Source organism: Fragaria vesca, linkage group LG4 (assembly GCF_000184155.1).
Source record: "Fragaria vesca subsp. vesca linkage group LG4, FraVesHawaii_1.0, whole genome shotgun sequence".
Classification (NCBI taxonomy): domain Eukaryota; kingdom Viridiplantae; phylum Streptophyta; class Magnoliopsida; order Rosales; family Rosaceae; genus Fragaria; species Fragaria vesca.
Window position 1 is genome coordinate 3,430,114 of NC_020494.1, and position 27,169 is coordinate 3,457,282.

At 38.4% G+C, this 27,169-nt stretch overlaps 1 protein-coding gene across 1 annotated transcript; it reads right to left on the bottom strand.

Annotated features, from left to right (window-relative positions):
• Nucleotides 1-13,153: 13,153 nt before the first annotated feature.
• LOC101311176 (villin-4-like) lies at nt 13,154-22,566 on the bottom strand. Its single transcript, XM_004296417.1, has 22 exons — nt 22,511-22,566; nt 22,162-22,261; nt 21,830-21,898; nt 21,493-21,729; nt 20,936-21,113; nt 20,714-20,846; nt 20,196-20,358; nt 19,929-20,076; nt 19,695-19,795; nt 19,300-19,455; nt 18,551-18,619; nt 18,390-18,458; nt 18,122-18,259; nt 17,831-17,959; nt 17,395-17,542; nt 17,249-17,259; nt 16,755-16,895; nt 15,371-15,496; nt 15,227-15,292; nt 14,235-14,556; nt 13,941-14,131; nt 13,154-13,860 (listed from the first exon to the last, which is right to left on the bottom strand). Exons 1-22 carry the CDS (start codon nt 22,564-22,566, stop codon nt 13,747-13,749), a joined length of 2,865 nt encoding a protein of 954 aa, XP_004296465.1. The 3' UTR covers nt 13,154-13,746.
• Nucleotides 22,567-27,169: the final 4,603 nt, after the last annotated feature.

Genomic DNA, 27,169 nt, shown 5'->3' on the forward strand with positions numbered 1-27,169 from the left:
ATTAGACCAACTCCTTTTGAGGGATTGCTCACCTTGATGAGGGCTACAAGATGAGCTAAGAATCACGAGTTATGGTGACCGGAAATGGGAGTTCCAACGAAGGACAGTCCAGCGTCTCCGGTGGAATAACTCCCAATCGGCGACGTTACCGGCGGGGACACTAGGCCGGGAAGAGAGAGGAGGTGGCGGGGCTCCGAACTGGACTGGAGCGGCGGCCGGTGGCTGGCCAGACGGCGGCAGGCGATGGCTGGAGGATCCGACAACGGGAGAGGTCGGGAGAGAGGGAAAACTGGGGAAGAGAGAAGAGAAAAGAGAGAAGGAAAAGAGAAGAGAGAAATGGCTTTTGGGCCTCTAACCCCCAAACCGGGCCGACATCCTTATACACTAAAACCCAACTCTAAAATTTACACCCCAAAAATAAAATACCCTATTAAAAATTACCTTTTACTAGCTAAAATTTATTATTTTTACTGTCGTCACATTTTTCTCCAACGAATAATTCTCCGAAAATAACCGTCCCCCAAACCTCTCTAGGGACCAATTAAACTATAATCTCAATGACGGAGACGGTAAAATTCTTATTATAATCAAGCTAGTAAATAAGGTAAAAATTTAAGGGTCGGGATGTGACAATTCTCCCCTCCTTATAAAAATTTCGTCCCCGAAATTTACATACCTGTCATTCGAAGAGATAGGGATACTGCTGCATCATTTGCTCCTCTGATTCCCAAGTAGCTTCTTCTACTTGATGACTTCTCCAAAGCACCTTGACAAGTGGGATTGTCTTGCTCCTGAGCACTTGCTCCTTTCGGTCGAGAATCTGAACCGGCTCCTCTTCATAGATCAAATCTTTCGTCAAACTGATCGGCTGGTCTTGCAGCACATGAGAGGGATCGGCAATATACTTGCGAAGCATGGATACATGAAACACATTATGTATCCTGGCTAATTCTTGAGGCAAAGCTAACCGATAAACAAGTGAGCCAACTCGCTCTATAATCTCATAAGGGCCAATATACCTCGGACTAAGCTTCCCACGCTTACTGAAACGTACTACCCATTTCCAAGGAGATAATTTCAAAAACACCCAATCACCCACTTGAAATTCAAGATCTCTCCTACGGACATCTGCATAACTCTTTTGCCTACTTTAAGCGGCCTTGAGTCTATCTTTGATCACTTTAATCTTCTCATTTGTCTCATGGATTAACTCTAGGCCACAAAGCTCTTTTTCCCTTACTTCATTCCAACACAAAGGCGTACGACACTGCCTCCCATAAAGTGCCTCATAGGGAGCCATACCAATGCTAGAATGATAGCTATTATTATAAGTAAATTCCATCAAAGATAGGTTCTTATCCCAACTCCCTTTGAACTGCAAGGCACAACCCCTTAACATATCCTCCAAAGTCTGAATAGTCCTCTCGAACTGCCCATCAGTCTGAGGATGAAAAGCAGTGCTGAAGAGTAATTGGGTACCTAAAGCTGCCTGAAGAGCTCCCCATAATTTAGAAGCAAATCTAGGATCCCGATCCGACACTATTGATTCAGGCACACCATGAAGCCACACAATTTCATTCATATAAAGCTCCGCCAATTTATCCAATTTATACTCTTTCCCACTGGCAAGAAATGTGCAGACTTGGTGAGTCTATCCACAATCACCCAAATACGATCATGCCCTTGACGGGTACGAGGTAAACTGAAAACAAAATTCATGGTGATGTGGTCCCACTTCCATACTGGAATAGGCAACGGCTCAAGCAATCCAGAAGGCTTCTGCCTTTCAGCCTTTACTTGCTGACAAATCAGACATCTACTCACATAAGCTGTAATTTCCCTCTTCATGTTTGGCCACCAATAATAATCCTTCAAAATTCGATACATTTTTGTGCTACCCGGATGAGCAGCATAAGCAAAACTATGAGCTTCCTCCATTATCTCACTCTTCAACTCTTCATTTCTTTTTGGAACACAAAGCCGATTCTTAAACAATAAGGTCTTATCCCTTCTAACTGAAAAATGATCGGCGGCAGCTCTGCTCAAAGCTCTTTCTATCAACAGAACTATGGAATGATCATTATACTGTGCATCCCGCACTCTATCAACCAAAACTCGCCTCACATGAAAACTGGTTACCAACGCACCAACCTCATCTACTGCTAAATCCACCCCTGTAGCTCGCAACTCACAAAGAAGTGGAACTCGAACCGTCTTTATATGAGATAAAGATATGGAGGGATTTCGACTAAAAGCATCAGCTACCACATTAGCTTTTCTGGGATGATACTCAATAGTGCAATCATAATCATTGATTAACTCCATCCACCTTCTCTGTCTCATATTTAGCTCTCTTTGGGTGAATATATACCGAAGACTCTTGTGATCGGTAAAAATCTGACACTTGGCTCTATAAAGATAGTGTCTCCACAACTTGAGAGCAAAGACTACCGCTGCAAGCTCTAGGTCATGAGTAGGATGATTCCCCTCATGTGGCTTCAATTGCCTAGAAGCGTAGGCAATAACTCGATCATGCTGCATCAAGACTCCACCTAGACCACGTCTAGAAGCATCACAATAAACCACATACTCTCCATTATCATCTGGAAGTGCCAAAACAGGAGCACTTGTCAAGCAATTCTTCAATTCTTGAAAACTTTGCTCACATTGATCTGACCATTCAAACTTAACACCCTTCTTGGTCAATCTTGTAAGAGGAGCATCAATCTTTGAAAAATCTCGCACAAAGCGACGAGAATAACCTGCTAACCCCAAGAAACTATGGATCTCCATCACAGTGGTGGGTCTTCTCCAATTTGACACTGCTTCCACCTTTTGGGGATCCACACTAACACCTTCTGCCGAAATCATATGACCCAATAACCACACTTTATCTAGCCAAAACTCACACTTGCTAAACTTAGCATATAACTGCGACTTTTCTAAAGTCCGCAATATTATTCTTAGATGCTTGGCATGCTCCTTCTCACTTCTTAAGTAAACCAAGATGTCATCTATGAACACGATCACGAAACGATTAAGATATGGACTAAACACCCTATTCATGAGATCCATGAATGCCGCGGGTGCGTTAGTAAGTCCAAATGGCATCACCACAAACTCATAATGACCATATCGTGACCAAAAAGCAGTCTTGGCTATGTCCCCCTCTCAGATCCACAACTGATGATAACCCGATCTCAAGTCAATCTTAGAGAAAACAGAGGCACCCCTCAACTGATCAAATAAATCATCGATCCGAAACAACGGATATTTATTCTTCACCATGACCTGATTCAACTTCCTATAATCAATGCATAGTCTCATGGTGTCATCTTTCTTATTAACAAACAACACCGGAGCACCCCAAGTAGACTTCTGCAATTGAGTCTTCAACTCTTTCAATTCCGCTAGAGCCATTCTATAAGGTGCCTGAGAGATAGGCATAGTTCCGGGAAGTAATTCTATAAAGAAGTCTATCTCCCTTGCAGGAGGCAAACCAGGCAACTCCTCAGGAAAAACATCCGGAAACTCCCTTACTACTGTAATATCTTCTATTCCCACAACTCCTATACTTGTATCCGCCACATGAGCTAAATACGCCTGACAACCTTTATTTAATAATTTCCTTGCAGCAACAACGGAAATTAGACAACTCGAAATAACATCTCTTTCCCCTTGAAAGGCAACCTCATATCCACTTGGACTTCGAAGCACCACTACTTTCTGAAAACAATCTACCATAGCTCTATATGTTTCCAAAAAGTCCATTCCCAAGATCACATCAAACTCCATTATCTCTAAAGGAATTAAATCGGCCTTGAAATTAAATCCCTCTACTAAAACTTCACAACCATTAAACACCTAATTAATTCTCATCACCTCACTGAAGGGTAGAGACACATGCCACTCGCCTGGAAGAGACGATGATGGCACATTGTCATGGAGGGCAAATCTACTAGACATGAATGAATGCGTGGCTCCGGGATCAATTAAAATAAATGCAGGCTGACCAAAAATTAATAACGTATCAATGATGACATCTGGAGAAGTACGACCCTCTTGCTGGGTCATGGCATGCAGTCTAGCGTGAGTCATGGGACGTCCACGCTAACCACTACCCTGCTGAGAGCCACCTCGGGCCGATGCACTGACCTGAGCACCACTACTGGAGCGTCTACCTGAAGACTGACTAACTGGATGAGTAGGGGTGCGGGTGGTCCTCTGAGCCAACAATGGACAATCTCTTCTGAAGTGGTCCTGACTACCACACTCAAAACACCCAGAAAATTGCAGCTGCTGCCCATAAAAAAAGTCTGACCACCAGACGTCCCACCCTGGGAGCTGCCACCAAAACCAAACTGTCTAGTCTGCTGCCTACCCAACTGGCTCCGAGAAGAACTTCTGAAACGTCCCTTAGACTTGCTTCGTACACCAGAGCTAAATCTACCATTATTGCCACTACCTGCTGAAGATCTAGAAGCGGATGAAGAAGCAGCCTTCTTGGATGGACCCTGACTGGGGCCACCGAAATCTCGTGGCCGAGCACTATAAATCCCCATAGCTCAATGGCCATGGCTGCATGAACAGCATCAAGAAAGGTCGGGTAATAAACACCCATCACCTTGTCTGCGTACACTCCACCAAGTGCCCCAATGAACATCTCCATCCTGGTCCTCTCATCAGGAAGCAGATAAGACACATGGTAGCTCAGGGAAGTGAACCTTTGCTCAAACTCTATGACACCCTCATCATCCCTCTTCTTCATATTCAGGAAATCTGACTGAATTATGCTGCGGTGGGCGTGACTGAAATACTGCCCTAAGAAGAGCGTCTTAAACTGCTCCCAAGACATATTCTGAGCATCCTCAACATTCCTGCTGGCAAGCGACCACTAGTGATGTGCTGAATCATCCAGAAAAGTCACTGCCATCTTCACCTTCCTTTCTTTTGGCAAATCGGAGCTCGCAAAAGCCTTTTCCATTTTGTCTACCCAAGTATAAGTATCAAGGGGTCCCTTGGCACCCTTGAACTCTCTTGCTCCAACCTCATAACTTCTCTCATCTTCACTGTATAAGGGTGTGGAGCTCGATCTATAACATCCCTCAACATATTCCCAAGATCATCAACTAGTCCCCTGACCTCATTGCCCTCATTGGCATTGGTCGAAGTGGCTACACGGGGTTGGCGTGGGCGCCTAGGAGGCATAGTATCTGAGGAAGAAGATATTTAGTAGTCCATAAACAAGACTAACACAACTATCACACATACCCAATAACACATAGCATCCAAAGCATAAAATGCCAATGAATCTGCCGCGGTCGGATCATCACTCTATAGAGACTACATGCTACCTAGGCAAATATGATAGTGACAAGGAAGCAGGAAAAGGAAACCTAAAGCTCTGATACCAACTGACAAGACCCACCCAAAATTTTACCCTAAAACCCGGAGTAAATCCTGCGGGGACCACCTCCAAGGAAAATATTACCGAAAATTCGGCATAACCGCCTTTGAAAGTGGACAACCCTTTCCTAAAGAAAACCTGCAAACACTTCTAAAACTTTCAATCCACCCTTAACTTCTGGAGCCTACGTGCTCCCCTAACAACCACCACCAAGAATAATAATAAAATCAACTTCCAACTTATCACATAATTATCTAAATAAGATAACATACATCCTCCGCTAAATATTCTAAAATGTAATCAATCCTTCTGTCAGGACCTACCCCGGATTTCCTCTTGAAATCCAGAATCAACCCTGCGGGACCCACCTCAAGGGAAATTCTACAAAAATTTTGGCATAACCTCCCTTGAAAATGAGTAACCCTGCCTGAAAGAAAAATCATCAAAACCCATACACTTCTAAAACAATTTAATCCACATCTTCTGGAGCCATCCGCTCCCCTAATAAACATCCACCACCTCAACTCACATAAAAAAATCAAAATAATTTCATGAATTTAATCTCTCATACAAACATACCAAATGTCTTTTTCATCACTCCTAAGAGGAGTCATAAGCTCTTAGCACACACCCACAATAAAAACAATCTTAATATCACTTAAAACATCCCATAGTTAATCAGAGCATCTACTAGAATAGAAGGAAATACATAGGTAGGTTAACTAGTAACCTATGAGAGAAAACTAGATGAGGTGGGAAATATGACTCGCCTCCTACTCTCGCCGAACATAACTCTGCAGACTGGGTATTTAAAACGAAAGACCTAGGGGAAAGCATTTAAAACGTTAGAGTGAGTGGACAAAATAAATAATAAAAATACGGACTTAATGATAGAGCATTGAAATCAATTTAATGCTTTTCTCATATTTTCCATTGAGAAAATATTTATACATGCTATTCTTGGAAATCTTTCCGAAAATAATTATAGACAAAACTAATGAACCAATCTCATTGGTTCCCAATAAATCAATAAGAATAGGGAAGAGGTTTCACCATAACAATGAGCCTCCCAGGCTATAATAGCGTCCCACGCTAAACGCTCTACTCACATATGATGAGGACCGCTTATAAAGTTATAATAGCGTCCCACGCTAAGCGCTCAACTCTCATATGATGAGGACCGCTAAATAATGGCTAGCTAACAATAAATATATATATATATATATACTGATCGGTTGCCTCCCAGGCTGTAATAGCGTCCCACGCTAAGCGCTCTACTCACATATGATGAGAATAGCTAATAAGACTATAATAGCGACTCACATATGATGAGGACCGCTAATTAGGTTAGCTAGCAATAATCTATATATCAACCGTTTTATGGTGAAGTATAATATTAAACAAAAAGATCCACACTTCCCCAAATAAATTATAATAAACTCATAGCGCACAGTACAGTTCCCAACTGTACATGGAAATAATATAAAACACTTGACACGTCCCACGTGTCAACTAAAATTAGCAAGAGTTCCGGAAAAATAAGTGGAACTCGATAATCCAACAAAATATTATATCTCCAAATGCCTTTGAAATTAAATAACTTTAGCACATGCATGATATTAAAATCAAAGGTCCACTCACAGTGCTCGGCTATGCTTGCCGACGGCCCGAGGCTTCCTCCAAATGATCCTCCTCACGTTCTGAACAATAAATAATCATTAAGCCTCCAAACCAGGACAAAACTTTAATAAAATTTCCAAAATAAAAAGGAAGCCCATAATTTCATTTCTCTTGCCCAACTTCTCCACTTTTTACCTAATAAGACTCACATTACTCCGCACTTACCGAAAGCCATAATTTAACCTTTTTAGACTTTAAAACCTGCTAAACCAACTGCCGGATTTCCATTCGAATAACCGCCTAAATCCTTTATCATTGATAAATCCTAAACCTTAACAAATCTCCTCCAAAAATTCCAAACTATACTTCATTAAACTTCTCTCATTAAAACAAACCCAAAATCATGAAAAACTGCCCCTAAGGGGCGGCGGCACCGACCGGCAGCCTGATTCCGGCGAGGGCCAATGCTTCTCAAATTTTCACAGAATATTCCTCTCATCATGCTCAACAACATTCATAACTAGCACTTAGTCCATTTCTAAGGCTAACTAGAGAAAACGAATCAAAACTTCTATAAATCCCTAAAAACTTCAATTATACATTTCTCCATAACAACAACGAAATAGACTAATTCCTTTTGAGGGAATACTCACCTTGATGAGAGCTACAAGATGAGCCAAAGATTCCGACCTATGGTGGCCGGAGGTGGGATTTCCGGCAAAAAGCTTCCCAGCGTCTCTGGCGAGTTTTCTCCTCTTCCGGTGGGCTAACGGCTCGGGGGCTAGGCCGGGGAGGGAGAGGAGGTGGCGGGGGTCTGGGCAGAGGTGGTCCGGCAGTCCCTGGCGGCCGGACAGCAGCGGACGGAGGCTCTTCTCCGGCGGGTCAAGTTGCACGGGTAAGGGAGGGAGAGAAAGTGACTGGTGAGGGAGAGAGGGAGAGAGAGGAAATGAGGGGGAAGGGTTTTGGGTTGCTCCACAGCCGGCCCAGCTATAAACCCAACCAAAAATAATACCCATTAATAATTACCCCATTTTTCCAACTCAAAATTTACTCTTTTAATAATAACTTTTTCATGCTAACTCCGATTACATAGCATGTCTACGAACTCGTATTAACGTCCTCTACAACTTTCATAAAGAATGTTTCCACTAATTCCAAACGGAAAAGAAAGTCAACTTTAGGGTCCTTAAGTGGTAAACGGTTACTTAACACGGTAAAAGACCAAAATAATATCAAAGTAAATAACCGTAAAATAACTTAAGAACCGGGGTGTGACACCTTCACCCACAACCGAAATAATATTATACAACACTGGTAGGTTAAATAGATAACCTACTGATGAAAGGTGGAGGAAATGTGGGTGACTATGCCTCGTCTCCTACTAGATCTAACCCGAACTCTGCAGACTGGGCATTTTAAAAAGAATGGCCCAGGGGAAGACATTTGAAACCGTTAGAGTGAGTGGACAAAAATAAATTTAAAAGAAAATAAATCATTATGTTTTCCCGATTTAACTTCTGTGGAAAAACAATTAACGGCATGCAACAAGCTCAAAAGTTTTTAAAAATTTACCGAAACGTGACTAGCCACGGTAGTCACCAACACTTCATAAAAATAGAGCCTCTCAGGCTAAAATAAAATATGTATGTTTTACACTCGTCATATCCCTTGTATGAATTTTCTTGAAACAACAAAGACAAATAGAAAATTCACACAAGGCTACGACGCTTGCGTCTAACGCTCATGTCGCACCATAATGGCATTTTACCTCATTATGGTGGAAAAGACGGTGTATAAATATATATACGCGCATATCCCCTATATAAATTATTATATTTATATAGGGCTACGACGATTGCGTCTAACGTTCACGTCGCACCATAATAAAATTTTACCTCAGTATGGTGGAAAAGCACGTATAGCTAACTAGCATTTCTTCATATACATATTATTCTCATAATCATCCAAATATGGATATATATACATACTCACCGAAATTCTCAATTTCGGTTATTTTCCAACAACATAAATTATTTCGCATGCACATTATTTAAAACAAAAGTCCACTCACAAATTAGGCCTAAGCCTGATGTCGCTCCGAAGCTTCTTCTGCTCGGGCCTCCTCTCGTCCTGAACCAAATATACAATTAATTTCCCACTAAAAATTCAATAATTAAACAAAATGGGCAAAATTAAACGTGAGCCTCCCACACACTCATCATTGCCCAACTTAGCCATTCTTAACTCAAAATGGCTCAAACTTCACCAAACATACCGGCAGCCCTAATTCAACCTTCTAAAGATTAATGACTTAAATCCTACGGCCGGATTCTACATTATTCAACCGTTAAAAATATCACACTTTGGAAAATCACAAACCTATCCAAATCTCATCCGAAAATTCCATAATTCACATCAATAAACTCCCCTTAATATTCCACACTTAAAACTATACAAAACTCCCAAACAGTGGCGGCGGCGCCGGAGGGTCCGCTGGCAGCGGCGGCCAGAGGCCGATTCCGGCGACCTCCAATGCCCACCAAATTTTAACAGAATCTTCCTCTCAATTCCCTCTACAACTTCCTTAACTAGCACAACACCCAATTCCAAGCCTAACTAAGTCAATCGAGCAAAAACAACAGAAACCCTAGAGGTTCAATTAAACATTTCACCCTAACAAGATCGAATTAGACCAACTCCTTTTGAGGGATTGCTCACCTTGATGAGGGCTACAAGATGAGCTAAGAATCACGAGTTATGGTGGCTGGAAATGGGAGTTCCGACGAAGGAAAATCCGGCGTCTTCGGTGGAATAACTCCCGATCGGCGGCGTTACCGGCAAGGACACTAGGCCGGGAAGAGAGAGGAGGTGGTGGGGCTCCGAACTGGATTGGAGCGGCGGCCGGTGGATGGCCGGACGGCGACAGGCGATGGCTGGAGGATCCGGCAACGGGAGAGGTTGGGAGAGAGGGAAAACCGGGGAAGGGAGAAGAGAAAAGAGAGAAGGAAAAGAGAAGAGAGAAATGGTTTTTGGGCCTCTAACCCTCAAACCGGGCCGACATCCTTATACACTAAAACCCAACTCTAAAATTTACACCCCAAAAATAAAATACCCTATTAAAAATTACTTTTTACTAGCTAAAATTTACCATTTTTACCGTCATCACATTTTTCTCCTACGAATAATTCTCCGAAAATAACCGTCCCCCAAACCTCTCTAGGGACCAATTAAACTATAACCTCAATGACGGAGACGGTAAAATTCTTATTATAATGAAGCTAGTAAATAAGATAAAAATTTAAGGGTCGGGATGTCACAATGAGGGTTACGTAAAAGCCCGCTCGTAGTGACTTGAACCCGGAACAACAAGCACAAAAGCAAAACGTGAGAGAAGAGGGAAAATGGTCCGGCCCAAAAGGACCCAACCCACTCCCACATGCCTTCTCCCAACCCTCAGCCCACTTGGACCCGAGATCCAGATCAGACCACCCAAGCTAGCCATAGCCGTCATCAGTCGGTCTCTGGCGGACGAACGCCTCCTTCAGCCATGGGAGAGGCGAACATGAAACACAGACGCACCCAAAGCAAGTTGTCACCGCCTTTGAGGTGCTGCTAACCTAGTTGCAAACGCCGCCAAGCAAAACAACAAATCAGTTAGTCAGGAAAGCGCAGAGCTAAGCCGCTCATCCTCAAACTTCTCCCTAGTAGATTCGCCTCCCTCCTAGCTTGCAAGGTGCTCCATCTCCAAAAACCTCGACGGTCACCACTTACCACCAGATCATATTCTTCGTCGTCGTCACACCTAGCCGCACCGCAAACCCTATCTTGATCCCAAACAAATATAAACATCTGATTATCGCTTGTATACTACCCCGCGCAGGCTTAGACCAAAGTCGCCACCACCCTCCTGGCTGGACGTGAAGCCAAAATTTCCTACCGCCGCCTGCTCTCAAAACCCTAATAAGATTTCGATGTTTATGTTAGCATAGACTACTCTAATTAAGCTATATAAGTTGTAATAGATCAGCTGCTTGTACTATTTTTTACCCATAATTGCAGAATTATATACGTGAGCTTGTTACACTGAGGAAAAAAAAGGAGCATTCTCATATAGAACAAACCATGTCTTATGTATGCAGTATGCTCACTTAAGAGACAATATGTAAGAAACCGTAAAGTACAATTGAATATGTGGGTCGAAAAGAAATGCGTATTTTTAATTTGAGATGCATTTGTCTCTTGCGTTCTCTTAAAACTATTAAATAGATGAGAGCAAGCCTTTTTATATAGGCTTAATTGTCAATTTACTACACTAAGATTCATTTAAGTGTCACTTTGCTACCCTAGGTTCATATAATTAGCCAATTTGCTACATTTCGTCACATCAATTGATTAATTGCTCTGTCTAAACAATGATGTATTTTGAAAATGTAAGGTAACAAATGGCTAAATTTGAAAATGTAGGGAAGCAAATTAGTTAATATGGAAAGCCTATAGTAATAAATTTGACGTAAGGGTAGCAAAATGGCTAAAATAAAACATAGGGTAGCATATTGGCAGAAATAAAAGATAAGGTAGCAAATAAGGAGCTTTAATTTCAAAGCGGGACACCGCTCTAGAAGGGATGCCCTTAAAATTTCAAAGCGCTATATATATATACAGTCATTTTCTGCTAAGGATGTCCTTATTTATTCTTACGGTGTAGATTTCCACTTTAGACTCACTTTTCAATTGAATTTTCACATCTCCATCGTCTAGTCTTTAAATATACTAATGTATAGATCATCTCTACAAAACTTCAGCCAATTTGGTTATCATTAAGGCACTCAAATTCGATTAAACCAATGGATGAACATAATTTTGTGGAACTTGAACCGTTCATGTTTATAACAGAAAAATGCAGTCTTGAGTGCCTTAATAATAACAAAATTGGCTGAAATTTTACAGAGATGATCTATACATTAATATCTAAAGACTAAACGGTGGAGATATGAAAATTCGATTGAAAAGTGAGTCTAAAGTGGAAATCCGCACTGTAATAATAAATAATGACATCCTTAGCCAAGAAAGTCTATATATATATATATATGTGTGTGTGTGTGTGTGTAAATCGTTCCCAACAGGCGCGGGTAGTTTCTGGAAATTAAAAAAAAACTAGGTATATTATATATATATTTTTTTGCATTATTGTTCAAACAATTTGAGGAAAATTTTGTTGGGTTTTCTAATTTGTCTATGATTTTTAGAGTTTCTCAATACTTTCATCAATACCTGCTTTTTTACGAAGATTTCATAACGTACACTTGAGCTCCTACACTTTGCATGATTGTATTGAAAAATTTTCTTTGGCCTTCGGCCAAAATTAAAGTCCACCCCATGTCTAAATCCTGGATCAGCCATTGTTCCCCAACCCCTAGTAAGAATGCATAGACGCCCTGAGTTACGCGACCGGAGCTGTGTGCTTTGTCCCCGCCACAAGTGTTCACCATTAGAGTGAGCACGAAGAGGAGCGCTGCTAGAGAGACTAGGGTTTACCACGAGAGTTGGTGTAGAGATTTATGTATTACTCTGCGAAAACTATTTTACACAAATCATCATATGCAATTCATCTCACTAAAAATGTCACATATCATCCTGTGTCATCTCATGTACGTATTTAGTAGAACTAACAAAAAAAAAAAAAATTAATTAATTAATAAATAAATTGAGATGATCGGTAGTCCTTTACAGAACTGTCTCTTTTGGTAGTCCTTTTTACACAACGTTGAAAACCCACGTAGGGTTTCGTATGGATGAGGGGGAGATGTGAGATTACTTGACGAAATAAAAAAACAAAGAGGTGAGACAGGAAAATGCATTTGATTCATTCATGTATTGCTGTTTTTCTTTTTCATTTTTTTCCTACGAAGTCACAGAAGCATCCATCTGGTAGACTGGATCACATATCACAATATGTAATGGTTGATCAATAGAGAACGCTTAATTATACATACAAGACATGCATACAAAGTCTAATCATTCAAAACTTCGCAAATGGTTTTTATTTTTTTGAGGCAACAAATGGTTCTTTTATGCAATCAAAAGCTTGCTAACAAAATAAATACTGAAGTCTATAGAAGAGGAAGGGAGAAAAGTCACACTTTATTGTCAAAATAGGAGCCAATTGGTTTTTACACTGCTGTACACACTTCCATTCCTCAGAGTCTCAATACAACCTAAGCATGCATCTGCATGCCCCCTAATTGCTCTACTCAAATCAGATGTTGAACCCTCAAAGAAAAAAAAATCAATTTTTGAATAAAAAATGAGAAGGAAAGGCAAAACTGCAAGCTCACAACAAACCTGTGACCAAAGAATAATACCAAGCAGCTAACTTATGGAAAAATGCAAACCTAGACATTCAAACCAGCTCAACAAGGCCAAAAAAGGGGGAAAGTGACGAGAAAAAAAAGTGTTTCTGTCCAATCATGAAAATAAGCTTCTTGGGAGCAGAAGCAGCTAAAAATGCACTGATGCTGTCCCTTTCACTCCTGAGAAATTGAGTACTGCCACTGCAGGAAGAATAAGATGAGCACTGTAATTAGAATGCTTCCCCGGTTGCTAGTGTAAGATAATCAAATTGATATTTTCGCAAGAGCTGTACAGTTTTGGTGGGAAGCATTCCAATACATGCAACATAAGCTGCAGGAAGCTGAAGAAAATGAAGAGCACGAGAAGCTTCAAAATAGTTGAACGGCCATTTTAAGCTTGTTCTGCTTCCACTTGGGTAACTTATAGAAAGCATCCTTTGCCATCCCAAGATGCTCCCTGAACTCTTCTGATGACAAGTAAATCTGCTTGTGCCATACAAGGACAGAGTTCAAGATGGAAACTTAAAAGTATATAATCAGTACAATGAACTTCAATTTATTACCTCTCGTTTTGTCACATCAATATCTGCAACAGGATCTGTTGATGTTGTTTTAACGCGTTGATATGGGTGAACAGGAAGACCTTCGTCTTCTGCTTCACCCTCTTTTACATCTTCCTCTATCGTGAGGGATTCCATTTTGCTGCCCATACAAGTCTCCTTGTTATTTGTCTCTGATTTTGCTTTGGGAGGTCCTGCACTCACTTCATCCATTAAAAAGGTGCTTTAAACTATGCATCTTTTAACAACTGAATGCAAGAATTTCTAATCTAACTTTAAGGAGCTTAACCCATTTACCTTTAGGTGATCTTGGTATATTGTTTTCTTTTTTTTCAAATCCAGCAGTGAGTGCTGCTATAGCTGATGATTTTGAAGCCACTTTTGATGTATCTGGGGTCACAGATTTTGGATACAGTTGGGATTTTCTAACCATTGGGGGTGGAGTTGAAAGGTTCCTCGCATTATTACTCTCAAAAGTAGCAGCCAGTGCATTGAAAGCTGGAGACCTGCCCCTAACACGTACTCGGTCAGGGCTGAAAGACATGCTTCTGGAACGCTGTGATTTTTCTGGCACACTAGACCTCCCACCATAAGATACGGGTGTTCTTCGTTTGGGTTTCTAATCATGCATTATATATTTAATCAGAGAATACATGTTTGTTAATCACCAATCTGGCAATAAGATGTGAGAATTGCAAGTGCAGACTCAAACTTGCATCGAGTACAGACAAAAATTTCATACACACTAGCTACAGAACACTTAAAGAGAGAAGAATTTGAAACAGACATGGATTTAATTGAACTACTCCTAAATCATATACTGGATCCAGAACAATACCACATCTCATCTAGATTTATGTTGACAGACAATTTCAGATAAAACTATATGTTGGAGCCAAAATATTGGACTTCAGAAAAGAGCACAGGACATAAACCCCTAGATAGATTATTCTCCCAGTAATATCACACAATAAGTTAGGGAACCATTATTCCATGAGGTGTGCCTATGGAATAATCACAGGTCATACTCAATATTTCTTAGAACTCTAGGGAAAAAATAATCTACTACGAACTCTAGGAATGAGCAAAGAACCAGAAAACCATAGATATTTACATCATTTTCTCTATAAGATCTCACATAGAAATTATGCACATAGACTTTTGGGACACATCAAAATATCATACTGGTCTGTCATCGAGTTATTGATCGATATCAGCAACAACATATAATCAAGTGATTTCAGGTGCATGTACTTATGATCAGGATCAAAACTGACAAGAATGCTTACATCTACAACTGGAGATCGCCCATGCTTCACTATAGTAAGTTTTCGTTGGAATGAATTTCCATGCATCTGAGCCAGAAATAAAAGAGACAGGTCAGAACTTCGAAAAGAATTCATGTTGCATCGACAATTTTACAAGTCACTCACATTAGACTTTGCAGAGTCCCAGGTGAAGAAGCGTGTGAAGAAAGGTGGCTCACTTCCTTCCATGATGATATATATTGGAGCTTCATGAGATAATTTTTCCATAAGAAAATCACGCTCAAGAAATTTCTGTCAGAACAAAGAGATTGCAAAAAAAAAAAAAAAAAAAACAGTAATATTAGGAAAAGTAAGAGATAGGACCAGTTCAGAACTAATATCACATACTGAGGTCAGAACAAGTCTCTGTAGAAAGTTGAAAAAAATGCTAAGAAAGATATAATTCAAACAGAGTAAACAAATTTTGCAAACAGATTAATGAAATGTTAATGAGTGCGGCTATTGAGACCTCCAAATTTGCTCAGTGTACCTCTCATTCTCTCTACACCTCCATTTTACTTTTAAATACAAACATTTTCTCATTGGACCTCCTTTCAAATTCCTAAAATAGCCTTGTTTTTGTAATTCACATATATATTAATATATTACTCATTACACCTCTTATTCACTCACTATACCTCCAATTCTTTTTTTTCTTTTTGCATGCGAACATCCATTCCCGACCTTGATTTCTTAATTTTCTTTATTTTTTGTATTTTTTTTATTTTGCATAAAATGTCACTAGACATTCATTTTTTGATCAAATTGTAAGAAATAATTTTCAATGACATCAATTTTCAAGAAAAGTTCATTCGAATCATAAAGAATACTATTCTCTTAAATATTAAAAAAAATAAGGATTGTGTCTCAAATTTTATTTATCGATCATCAAATGAATGTTCTTACATGAACTATTCTATATTTTTATTACTTTTGTATTTCTATTTTACATATACTATTTTTTTTGTAAGTTTATATTTTTTGTTTTTATACTCATGATGATAAATTATTTTAATAATTGATAATTGATAGATCATAATTTGTAAAAATATTTACTTTTTTTTATAAATAATTGATAGATCATAATTTTTGTAAAAAATTTTCACTTTGTATATGCATGTGACATGTATGATAATATAAATATATAAATACTTTAATAAGTATGTGATAAAACTAGAAAATAAAAATCAATAAGGAAAATAATAATATGCAATCCATCATGGTATTATTTTGAATTAGAAAGTTTAGAGAGAATAAATGTAATATTACTTTTTGTTTAATCAGTGTCCTTAGTAGTCATTGTATAAGAGGATAAATATGTCATTTAATAATTCATAATAAAGTGAGGTCAAGTGAGCAAATTTGGAGGTCCCCATAGCCGCACTCTACAATTCATAACAAAAATAGTTGACAATGTCCAAGTGGCGCACATTAAACTGAAATTCATATTTTGGTACTAAAATACTAGCCATTCAAAATACAGCTATTGCGCTTAGTTCAATAATCGTACCTCCCCGATAGTTAAAGCATGCATTTTATCTTTGGAGTTGACTTCTTCGCCAACCCAAACAAAGATATCAGAGTGACAATCCAAGATGAATATATCTTCAGTCATCAAATCATCCTGGGTGAAATTATATATCTCCACTACCTGCGCCAATAACTTCAATTAAAACTGCATGCAAAAATACATCCAAATGATCACATAACTTGATGCAAAAGAAAAAAGCCTCAATTTCATGTAAATTTTAAGCTGAATGGTCATGCAGATATGGATACAGCCGTCAATTACTGTTTCTGGACATAAAAAGGTCACTTACACATCAAGTCTCAGACATAATGACACCAGGAGTTTGATACTAAAATATATATGTAAGTTACTTTTTTGAAGATTAAAACCTAATATATGAAGTTTGCAAATTTTGAAGCAAAGCTAGTATGAAGCATTATATTATAAGAAAAAAGGAAACTCAAGGACTGGAAATGATAGAACAAACAATGTACCTTTAGATTCTCTGAAGATTGACGTGCAATGTGGTCGCATCAAAAGAACAGAAAGAAGAAAAGTTAAAACACATCATGGTGTAAACTAGATTGTAAATAAAATTAGAATATATGAAAACTTCACCGCCCATCAGAAAATTTCATACCATTTGAGAAAACACAGGAAAATAGGCGAGGATCACTTTCTGCATCTCTTACAATCTTTTGGCCGGAATACTCGGCCTTTGCTCCTAACAAATCCCAAAACTGTTCAGATTCGGAATTTTCCTTTTGTGGTTTCGTCTGAAGATTTGGCTGTAGACAATTGGCAAGGAATAACTATTCAGATTAAGGAGATTGAGTTGTGAAAAGTTAATGACGAATTCTTCACAGAGAAAACAAACAAAAGAACTGAAAGCACTCTCCACCACAACACATGCACATAGAGCACATTTGTGGAAATGCAGGAGTGCACAATGATGCATACTGAAAATCGTACTAGCCCTTTTCCCATTACAGATACGTACACGCAAATAACTTCCATTAGGCGGTATATCTATAGCTTGTTTTAATGACTAAGAGAAAACATTGAGCATGTCAGACCTTTATTAGATCCAGCTGCCTCTCAACAAGTTCCTGGTCATCTGTGGTTGCAAGGCTTCCAGACCATGTAAAGACAGTTGAGCCACTGTGTAATATATAACAGTAGGCGGAATTCAAAGATGATGCAACCTGATAGAAGTGGATAAAGGAATTAGATAAAATAGGGCTCAGTAACTTCCATATACAGGACAGGAATAAGTAGTTATGCACACACAAAGAAACTCAAACACTGTAGTCTACAGGTATCATATGCAAACAAGAAAAGGAAAATAAAAAATAAAAAGGACTTACTGCTTCAACTTGAATTGCTTGCATATTATCAGGTCCAGATCCCTGGACACGAAATAAAGCAACACCATCTTCTTGATATGTGTCATCTGGAACTTCCTTCTCCGCAACATACTTTTTGTAGCCATCACTTAGACCGCCCTGTGAGATTTCACATAGGTGTGCTCTAGGGGTTAGTTAAAAACAGGCAATTGAGTATAATGTTGAATAAGGAAATAAATTTCTTAATGATCTTTGTATTATCCGAGATTGTATGATATAGTTTACAAACCTTCAGAACAATTAAGCTTTGGAAGATTGAATAGAACTGAATTGGTTCCTTTCCTTCATAGATGCGAGCCTAGAAATTATTACAAAAAATACCACCAGTAAGTAAGAAAAAGAAATAAGGACAATTAATTACTAAAACAGCATTAACAGTTTAGACACTACCTGCGCTGGCAGAAACTTCATTGATGCGACCATGTTGCTTGCAAGTGAAATAGCTGATGCTCTTTCTTCCTATTTTCAGTTGTAATTCATAATTAGTAACCCTTCAACCAGACATGAAATCTAGATGCATTTGCATTATAAAGATACATATTTCGAACTCATGTACACACAAATGCGTCTTGTAGAAAGAGAAGGTGAACTTTGTTATAAAGATATAATTTTGATGAGTTGATGTCCTATCCCTAAACCCTAAACCTTTTTCCAATATTTTTAGCTGATAATACAACTTTATCCAAATTTTGATAAAACTTCCATCGATATCTGATATTTTTCTAGACATTTCCATCAAATTTTTTTTTTTCAGACTAAGGGTATTTCCATGAATTCAGATTTTTTGGTTATCCTTTCACTCGGGAGAAACCTCAACAGCAATAAAGGATTCCTGTAGAAATACAAGTTTTTATTGGATCTGTGAGTTGAATATAGTATACCAAAGAAAGGCATTCACTTATAAAGCTTTAAAACCTTATATTTTACTTATCCGGTCAGTCTCTTTTGAGTTGATGAGGGAACCCAATATACTACTGTGTTTATGCAAATCTAATATTATTTTGAAATATAAAAATAAAAAGTTATTTAAACTGTTTCGTACTTCCAATGTCCATAATGCTAAAGGCACTAATTGTGAGAAATATATCACAATAATATGAAGATGATGCCAAAAGATAACACTCTCGGCAAATTATTACCTCAACACTCTGTTTTCCAAACCATGTTCCTATCAGGTGTTCTTCTTTATCTTCTCCTGGATACGAGTACTGGAAGATATAGCAATCTCCGCTATAAATTTTTGATTGATCAGAAGCAGGAAGAAGAATCTTTTCCTGGCCATTCACTCGCCAAACCTGCCAAGCAAAGACCAACTGGTCATTAGCATAAATAACCAACAAGTTTTCTTGAGGTCATATTCATAATTCTAGCACAAAGATGAGTATTACCATGAGTAAAATTTTCCAGAAAGAGTTTAAATTAATAGCAAGAATGGTCAGAGGCGAATATATAGTTAAGAAGTCAACTATTAGTCAGTTCAGACTTTTGAACTAACGAGTCAATCAACAGATTATCATAGATACAGATACAGCACCTGCAGATTTCCTGTGCAATCAATGTATGGTTGAGGTTCTTCTTTTACAGGATCAGCTTTCAACAGACCCTTCACATTAACCCCTTGACGCTTCAGAAGTGCTATAAGAACAACCAAAACAACAGTAATAAAATTATGCTTTTCTTTTTGATGATTATTATCTTAGAAATATTAGCAATGTACCATTGAAAATAAAACAAGAAAATTCAGAAGTAAACAAATTCACCGACTGACCTGCAACCTTGCCCCTACCATCCTCTGACACTGCTACTTCAACTGCTTCAGGCCATGTATCGAATTTGGACTTAAACATTACAGTCTCAAATCCCTCAATAACACGAATCATGTGGGATTTTGACCGATCAGGACCACGTACCAACTCCTATATGATGAGATCAAGGTAATATGAAGGTTCTTCAGAATTCAAATCATTATGAAATACAAATGTTGAAGAAAGTAAAGTTTATATAACAAAAAAGAGAAAACGGCAAGGATTTGTACTTCTGCAGCTTCACTTGCACTCCTCCTCTCATCAAGAGATGTGTTTCTCCCCATCCAAACAAACACTTCCAGCCCACAGTCTAACAGATAGCATTTACTTGTTTCTAGTAATTCCCTTGTCAGAGAATCTGCCCCAACCGGTTCTGCCTTCCCTTTATCAACGCTAAAAGGCAATTATCATTATGTCAGAACTACAGTATAATGGGATTTTAAAATTCAACTGCTTCTTCCAACTTCAATAAATTAACTGAGGTACTCAATATGCTATCTCAGTTTCTTTTGCAAGAAAAAAAAAAAAAAAAAAAAAAACAAGATTCCTTGTACTGGATCAATAAAGTTAGAAGCAAAAAACGGAGGCGTACATACATAAGTACATTTGTAAATACTCTGAATATACTTATCTTTTTAAAAACAAAGAGAGGGGACTTCAAATGGGAAAGGAAATTTTGTATTAGCGCAGATATGATTATTTTGAGACTATACCTAATAGCAAAGGATAAGTTGAGATGGGAAATTACCGAAGTAGCGTAGTAGTATGAGAATCAAAAATTTTATCTTCATCATTGGCTGTTTTCCTCGGAAGTGGAGCAAAGCCACCAAATAAGGCCCAGAATTCTCCAGTATCAGCATCCGCCATCAACTTTCCGTCCTCTACAAGAAAGCCATGTAGACTGACTCAGAGAGAGAATAATTAAAGTCGATGATCATCATTTAGCTTCCCGCCAACGCGTTTGACTTACCAATGGAAGCTATGTCACACCTTCCGTCGTGATACGTGTCTTTAATGTACTGAACAACTTCTAAAGCCTTTGCCCTTTCTTGAATGGATGAGTTGGAACCATTAAACTGAAAAATTTTAGACTTGGTGTCCAGAATAAAAATGTCGTCATGGTTGAGTGAAGATCGAGCAAAAGAAACCTGTAATCAAACAAACAAAAAAATGACTTCAAAGGAAAATAAAACTATGTATGTCCTATGCATACTTGCATACATATTATGCACATAATTGCATTTAAATGTGATATATCTAAATAAAAATACGCACACACATGCATGCCTAATGAATGGCCTATGCGTACTTGCACACATATTATGCAGATAATAGTATATACATGTGTTATATTATATACATAAATAATACACACACACATATACAATATATGAATATGTACGATATCATTCACATATTATGCACACATGTTAGAATATATGATTATGTACGATTATGTACATAAATATATATATATATAATGAGATTTATCCATCCTGAGCAGAGAATTTGTGCACATAGGCTTGCCTCTTTGACATGGACGACATGTTTTCCTTTGCAAACATACAACCGTGTTGTGTGTTCTTCAGCCTCAGCATGTTTAAACCCAGATGCAATTCCACCTTCTTGAGGTATGATACACGGTTTAAAATAAGATAGAAACTTAGCAGTTTCGTGACCCTGTACTTCACGATACTGAACAGCACGTCCTCCAAGAGCTGCATCTAATTCAACTGTCTTGATGGCTGCAGTGCCTGCTTCATCCTGTTTCAAATGATTACTATATCAGAAAGATATGCCAGGAATTCTTTTTTATAGCAATATCCCAGTTGATAACTTGAACAAGGAATACAGTACAGTTTACCTGAGAAGTATCTTTACCAAGCCAATAATGGATATCATGTCGCAAGGCACCACTCTTTGAGGCTGTTGTCTGAGTGGTAAAGGTAAAGGCCTCAAATTAATGAAAACCTCAAAATATCAAGTGCTTAATTACAAGTAAAATATATGAGAATATTAGTCAAAAGAATAAAGAAACACAGTGACATTGACGTATATTCCATATACCCTTGCTGTTGTATAATGTGTATCACTTAAAAAGCAAGCGAAGCAGTAAAACTTTTAAGGATTGGTTACCAAAAAGATAGCTCCTGGACATTTCAGTATAAATGAGTTTAATCAGGCTTAATCACTTACTTTCAAGATCACATAAGAGTCGCCCATAAAAAACTTTCCATGAGAGGATTGTGGGACACTAACAGGACAAAAGTTTTCAATGCGCCATATTTCCAGTCCACTATTCATTGTCAAGGTGAAACATAACAGAAACATTGCTAAGAAGAAGATTAAAACCAAAACCCATATAAATCCAAAATGAAAAAGAACAGAATGGAAGCAAAATGACAGTAGCAGCAGAACTATGGTTATAGTTGCTGTATTATCTTTTGTCACCCTATAAATTGTAAACTGCAGTGATTAAAAAGAAATCCAAACTACAATGATAAGAACTGTAAGGGTCCTTAACATTTCATAAGATAAAGGATACGCCTTTTGTCCAGCTCCGTGGAAAGCTGGATCCAAATCTCTCATGGAAACAGCCATTTTGTGTCTGCAGCTTTATCTATTGAGTTATCCACAATTTTGGATAAATGTTTGGAGCCAAATGAGCCTGAAACAATGTGTGAACTACAATGTGAGCGTTATAGCCATAACATAGAGTCAAGTAGAACCTCATGGAAGAGGGAAAAAAAAAAAAATACCCATTGTATGTTTCTTGCATGATATGTGCAATGTGAAGCTTAGTTTACCATAAAATTTGAACCTCATCAGTAGGCTGCACAATGCAACTCACTAATAGAGCTATCTATTCAGCTCTACACCTTTTGCTCAACATGCATTACATAATACTGAGAAACTAAGTATTTGTATTTCAAAAGGTGAAATGAAAGAGAGTGATTCACAGGAAATGAATGTACCACATACACACGTAGCCATTGATGAAGCACTAAACAGGGCGATGGTGGTAGGAAAGATTAATCAAAACACAAAACCATGTTCCATGTACAAGACCCCATTTCAGAATGCAAACACAGATGAATAGTGCAAATACACACAGAGAGAGTCAAAGATGTACTTCCAGCTAACAATTCAACACATGTGCCAGCGCACATGGAGTAGCACACAAGCACATCAGTCCTAATTATCAAATGGGTCACGAGTTAACAACAATTAAAGTTCAACTAATCCCAGAAACCCAAAATTCCAAAAACCATGACACAATACTCACGAATTCCAAGTCTCGAATTTCGGGACCACACAATTTATAAATTCAAGCACTAAAATTCATGGAAACGAAAAGAAAATCATATTCAAACAATAGCAAACATCAAATGCTCAGCTGAAATCCAGCAACAAAACACGGCCATGTCTCATAGATCACTGAAAAACTCAATCATGAACACACCAACCCGATCAAACCCACATCATCAACAACAGAGTAAAACACACAGAAAGACCAAAACTTCACACCTACCGATCACTACCAACCATGTAAAAATGGGTTCACCGCATTGAACTCAGCAAAATGAAACCTCAACTCACAAACCCAATCAACAAAAAGAAAAAACAAAAATGGAAGAAACCCAATATGGAAAGTTTGAATCTTTATCATACCTGGTAGTCAATGACGCAGAAAAACCCAATCAGAGTCCAAACTGAGCAGAACCCAGATCCAATCTAACGCACAAAATTCACAGAGATGAATAATTCAACAAATTTTTCAGGAAAAAAATAGAAAATTGATAAAGTGAAATGTTGGGGAACAAAGCTGAAACGAAAACAGAGTAAAAGTGGGGGCAAGAGAAAGAAGAAGAAGAATGAAGAAATGGGTTAGAGAGAGAAAGAAGAAGAAGAATGAGAGAAAAGTGAGGAGAGAGAAAGGGAGGGAAGGTTGGAGGGAATGATGAGTTGCCAGGCGTGCTTATCACTAACGGCAACAAAAGAGAATAGAAGAGCACTGATGAACTGTAAATTCCTCTTATTCAATTACTTCATTATTCAACATTATTATAATTTAAAAATAAGCGGAACATTATTATAATTTAATTATTCTGCTTTTTTTATTTTTTATTTATTAATTCTAGGGTTTCTCCAAGTTAAACTTGTTTGGAGGGAATGGTTACAACTTTGGGTAAAAATCACCTAGAGTAGAAAGGATAAAGGTGAGAGCTTTACTGCAAAAGTCAGGTAATGATTCTTTTGTTTGGTGGCATTTATTTGGTCTGTGAATTAAAATCTACCAAAGTACCAATTGGGTTTGATGGCAGAGGTAAATGTATGAACGGTGAAAATATAAGGTAAGAAGGAATGACATGAAAGGAAATGAAAAGCAAGTACCTTTGGATTGGTAGGACTTGTTTCTTCTTCTTCTACTACTGGCATGTGCTCATTGTGCTGTGTGTTTTTGTTTGTATATTGTGTGACAATGTATCCTAGTTTGATCACTCCTTTTCTGGGTTTGATTGAGATTGTTTGTTTTTCTTTTTGTTTATTTTTGTCATGGAAAAAAAATAACAAAAAGAAAATGAAATTGTTTTTGTGAAAAAGATAAAAAAGGAAGAGAAAGAATGTTAAGGGTTGGTCCGAGAAAGACTTGATGGGTTATTGGTGATTGGAGAGAGCTGACTTCCGCTTTGTGAGGATTGAATTGGAAAAAATGGAAAGAGAGAAAGAGAGAAAGAGAGAAGGTCGGTCACCAGCCATCATTCATGCTTTGCCCATAAAGCCTAAGGTGGGGCTTCATGTTAGGGACCAACACACTTATTTTTCTGCTCTCCTTATTCACTTTCACCCTATGCTTTGATCCCTTATCATTAAACTGCGCTTAGCCCACTACCAGATTTTACTTTTTAATCGCAAGTTGAGTTTAATTAGCAATTGGTTAATGTAAAAAAGATTCAAAATCTCAGCAAATACTGAATAATTGCTGCAGATTCTCAAAATAAAGTATGTGTATATTTTTGATGGAGACGTCTAGAATGTACCCAGAGGGTGCTGCACCCAGATGTCTGCCCACGTGTCGACGAAACAGAGGCAAGACGTGGGTTATCTGATACGTATAGGGTTGGGGTAAATACGGGGTTAATATTTGGGGGTTCGGGTAAATACGGGGTTAGTATTTGGGGGTTCGGGTAAATACGGGGTAAGATTATGAAGGTAAATACACATATTTATTTTGGTTTGGATTAGATTTTATTTTTGTCGTGTAAGCAGATGTAAAAAAAGTCGAGTGTCTGGGCTGTAGTGAGTGTTTGTTATCGAAGGGAAAGAGGAAAGCAGGAACCAGAATCGACTAAATGGTGGATTGAGGTTGCCTACCCAAACGGGATCCCGATACACCGCAAGTATGGACGTTCTACAGCTCATGAAGTGATGCGATTATCATTGTGAGCACACTGAAATTGTGACCGTGTGTTTTTCCATATGAGCATATGTTTCATGAGTGGAAGATGGAGATCACATTTCATAAAAGGCGATGAATATCTGATAGGCTATTGGGTTTAACAGATCTGTTGTATACCAGGTGATTTAAGTGGTGTACAGTTAATTGTATACCCGATAACTCTGAAATCGAATTCGGTGCTACGTATCGGGATTGAATAGCTGATCGGAGAATGTTTTGTTTTGCAGATTAAAGAGAAGAGATATGGATGACGGTGTCGAGATGGACGAGAGACGAATCAGGTCTCCGATACCTTAATTGTATACCCGATACCTTAGACGAATCAGCGACGAAAAGTACCACAATATTGTCATTTCAGCTGAGGATGAGGATTGTTTGATTGAAGATGCATGGAAGGATACCTTAGAAATTATGGAAGATCCGGTGATTTTGATCGAGGAACAAGAAGTTGGAAGGGATAAAAGCGATGAACATGGAAATTCAAAATCTGTTGGAGCGGATGATATTACAGACGAAACAGTATTTAGCTCTGAATGGTATGCCGCTTTGAAGGGAAAAAATATGAAGTTGCTTAGATTTGAAGACGTGAAGGATATAATTTTTAGCAGTTTGGCTGAAGCAGACAAGTTCTATGCCTATTATGCATTTGTTGTTGGGTTTAGTAGGAGGTGTTTTAAGCATGACAAGGCAGTAATCAATGACGTCGAATGTGTGAGGAGGAGGGCATGGTGTTGTTCAAAACAGGGTTATGAAGATAGTGCAGCCAAGAAAAAGCGAAAGAAAGTTTACGAGACGGACAAATTGGTTACTGAAGAAGCCGCCAATGAAAAAGAAGAAGAGTGTGAGGACGCAACCGCGTTGAATAAGAAGAAGAAGAAGATGAAGACTGCTCTGAGGGGAATTAAGTATTCAAGAACAGGTTGTGAGGCTGTTTTTCAGGTGAGATTGAATAGGCGCACGATGGAGTACGAAGTTGTGAGTTTTGTGCCAGACCACAATCACGAAGTTGCTGAACCGTATGAGAGACAGTTTCTACGATCTTGCAGGGAGGTGACTATGGATAACGTCTGTGTTGTGCTATCTCTTCAAATGGCACAGGTGCCTACTAGTGTTGCGTATGAATTTATGGCGCTTTAAGCAGGGGGTCCTGAGTTTGTTGGATTCATGTTGAAAGATTTGTACAACAAATTAGATGAAGTGAAAAAAAAATAATATGAAGAGGGGCGATGCAGAGTCTGCCATCGATTGGCTCAGAATGAAAGGACGTGAAGAAGGTCATTTTTTTGGTAGATTTACCCCCAATTGGGAAGGGAGGCTTGCTAATTTGTTTTGGAGGGATAGTGAGTCCCTTCTTGACTACAATGCCTTTGGTGATGTTGTCATAATAGACAGTACGTACAAGACCAACATATATAGTTGTCCCGTCATTTTATTTGTAGGTTCGAACAACCATAGAGGGACTGTTAGGGATGGCAATAATCCCCAGCGGGTAGGGTACCCACGGGTATTCGACCCTAACGGGGAAGATATACGGGTATAAACGGGTAACGGGGATGGGGATCCTTAGTATTCGGATTCTTAAATCGGGTACGGGGCGGGTATGGTATTTTGATATTCGTCCCCATCCCCACCCATTAAGGATGAAAATATATTATTATATATAATTATATAATTTATTATTATATATATTTATATATAATTTATAAATAAATATTTATGTAAAAAATTAGTAATTCTCTTAAT

Bases quoted from the DNA above. Each gene is read 5' to 3' on its own strand.
- LOC101311176 (XM_004296417.1), bottom strand. From the start codon at position 22,566: ATGGCTGTTTCCATGAGAGATTTGGATCCAGCTTTCCACGGAGCTGGA. The intron at 21,899-22,161 runs GTAAGTGATTAA...TTTACCACTCAG, and splicing joins ACTCTTATGTGATCTTGAAA to ACAACAGCCTCAAAGAGTGG. The intron at 18,459-18,550 runs GTAGTGTCTAAA...AATAATTTCTAG, and splicing joins TGAAGTTTCTGCCAGCGCAG to GCTCGCATCTATGAAGGAAA.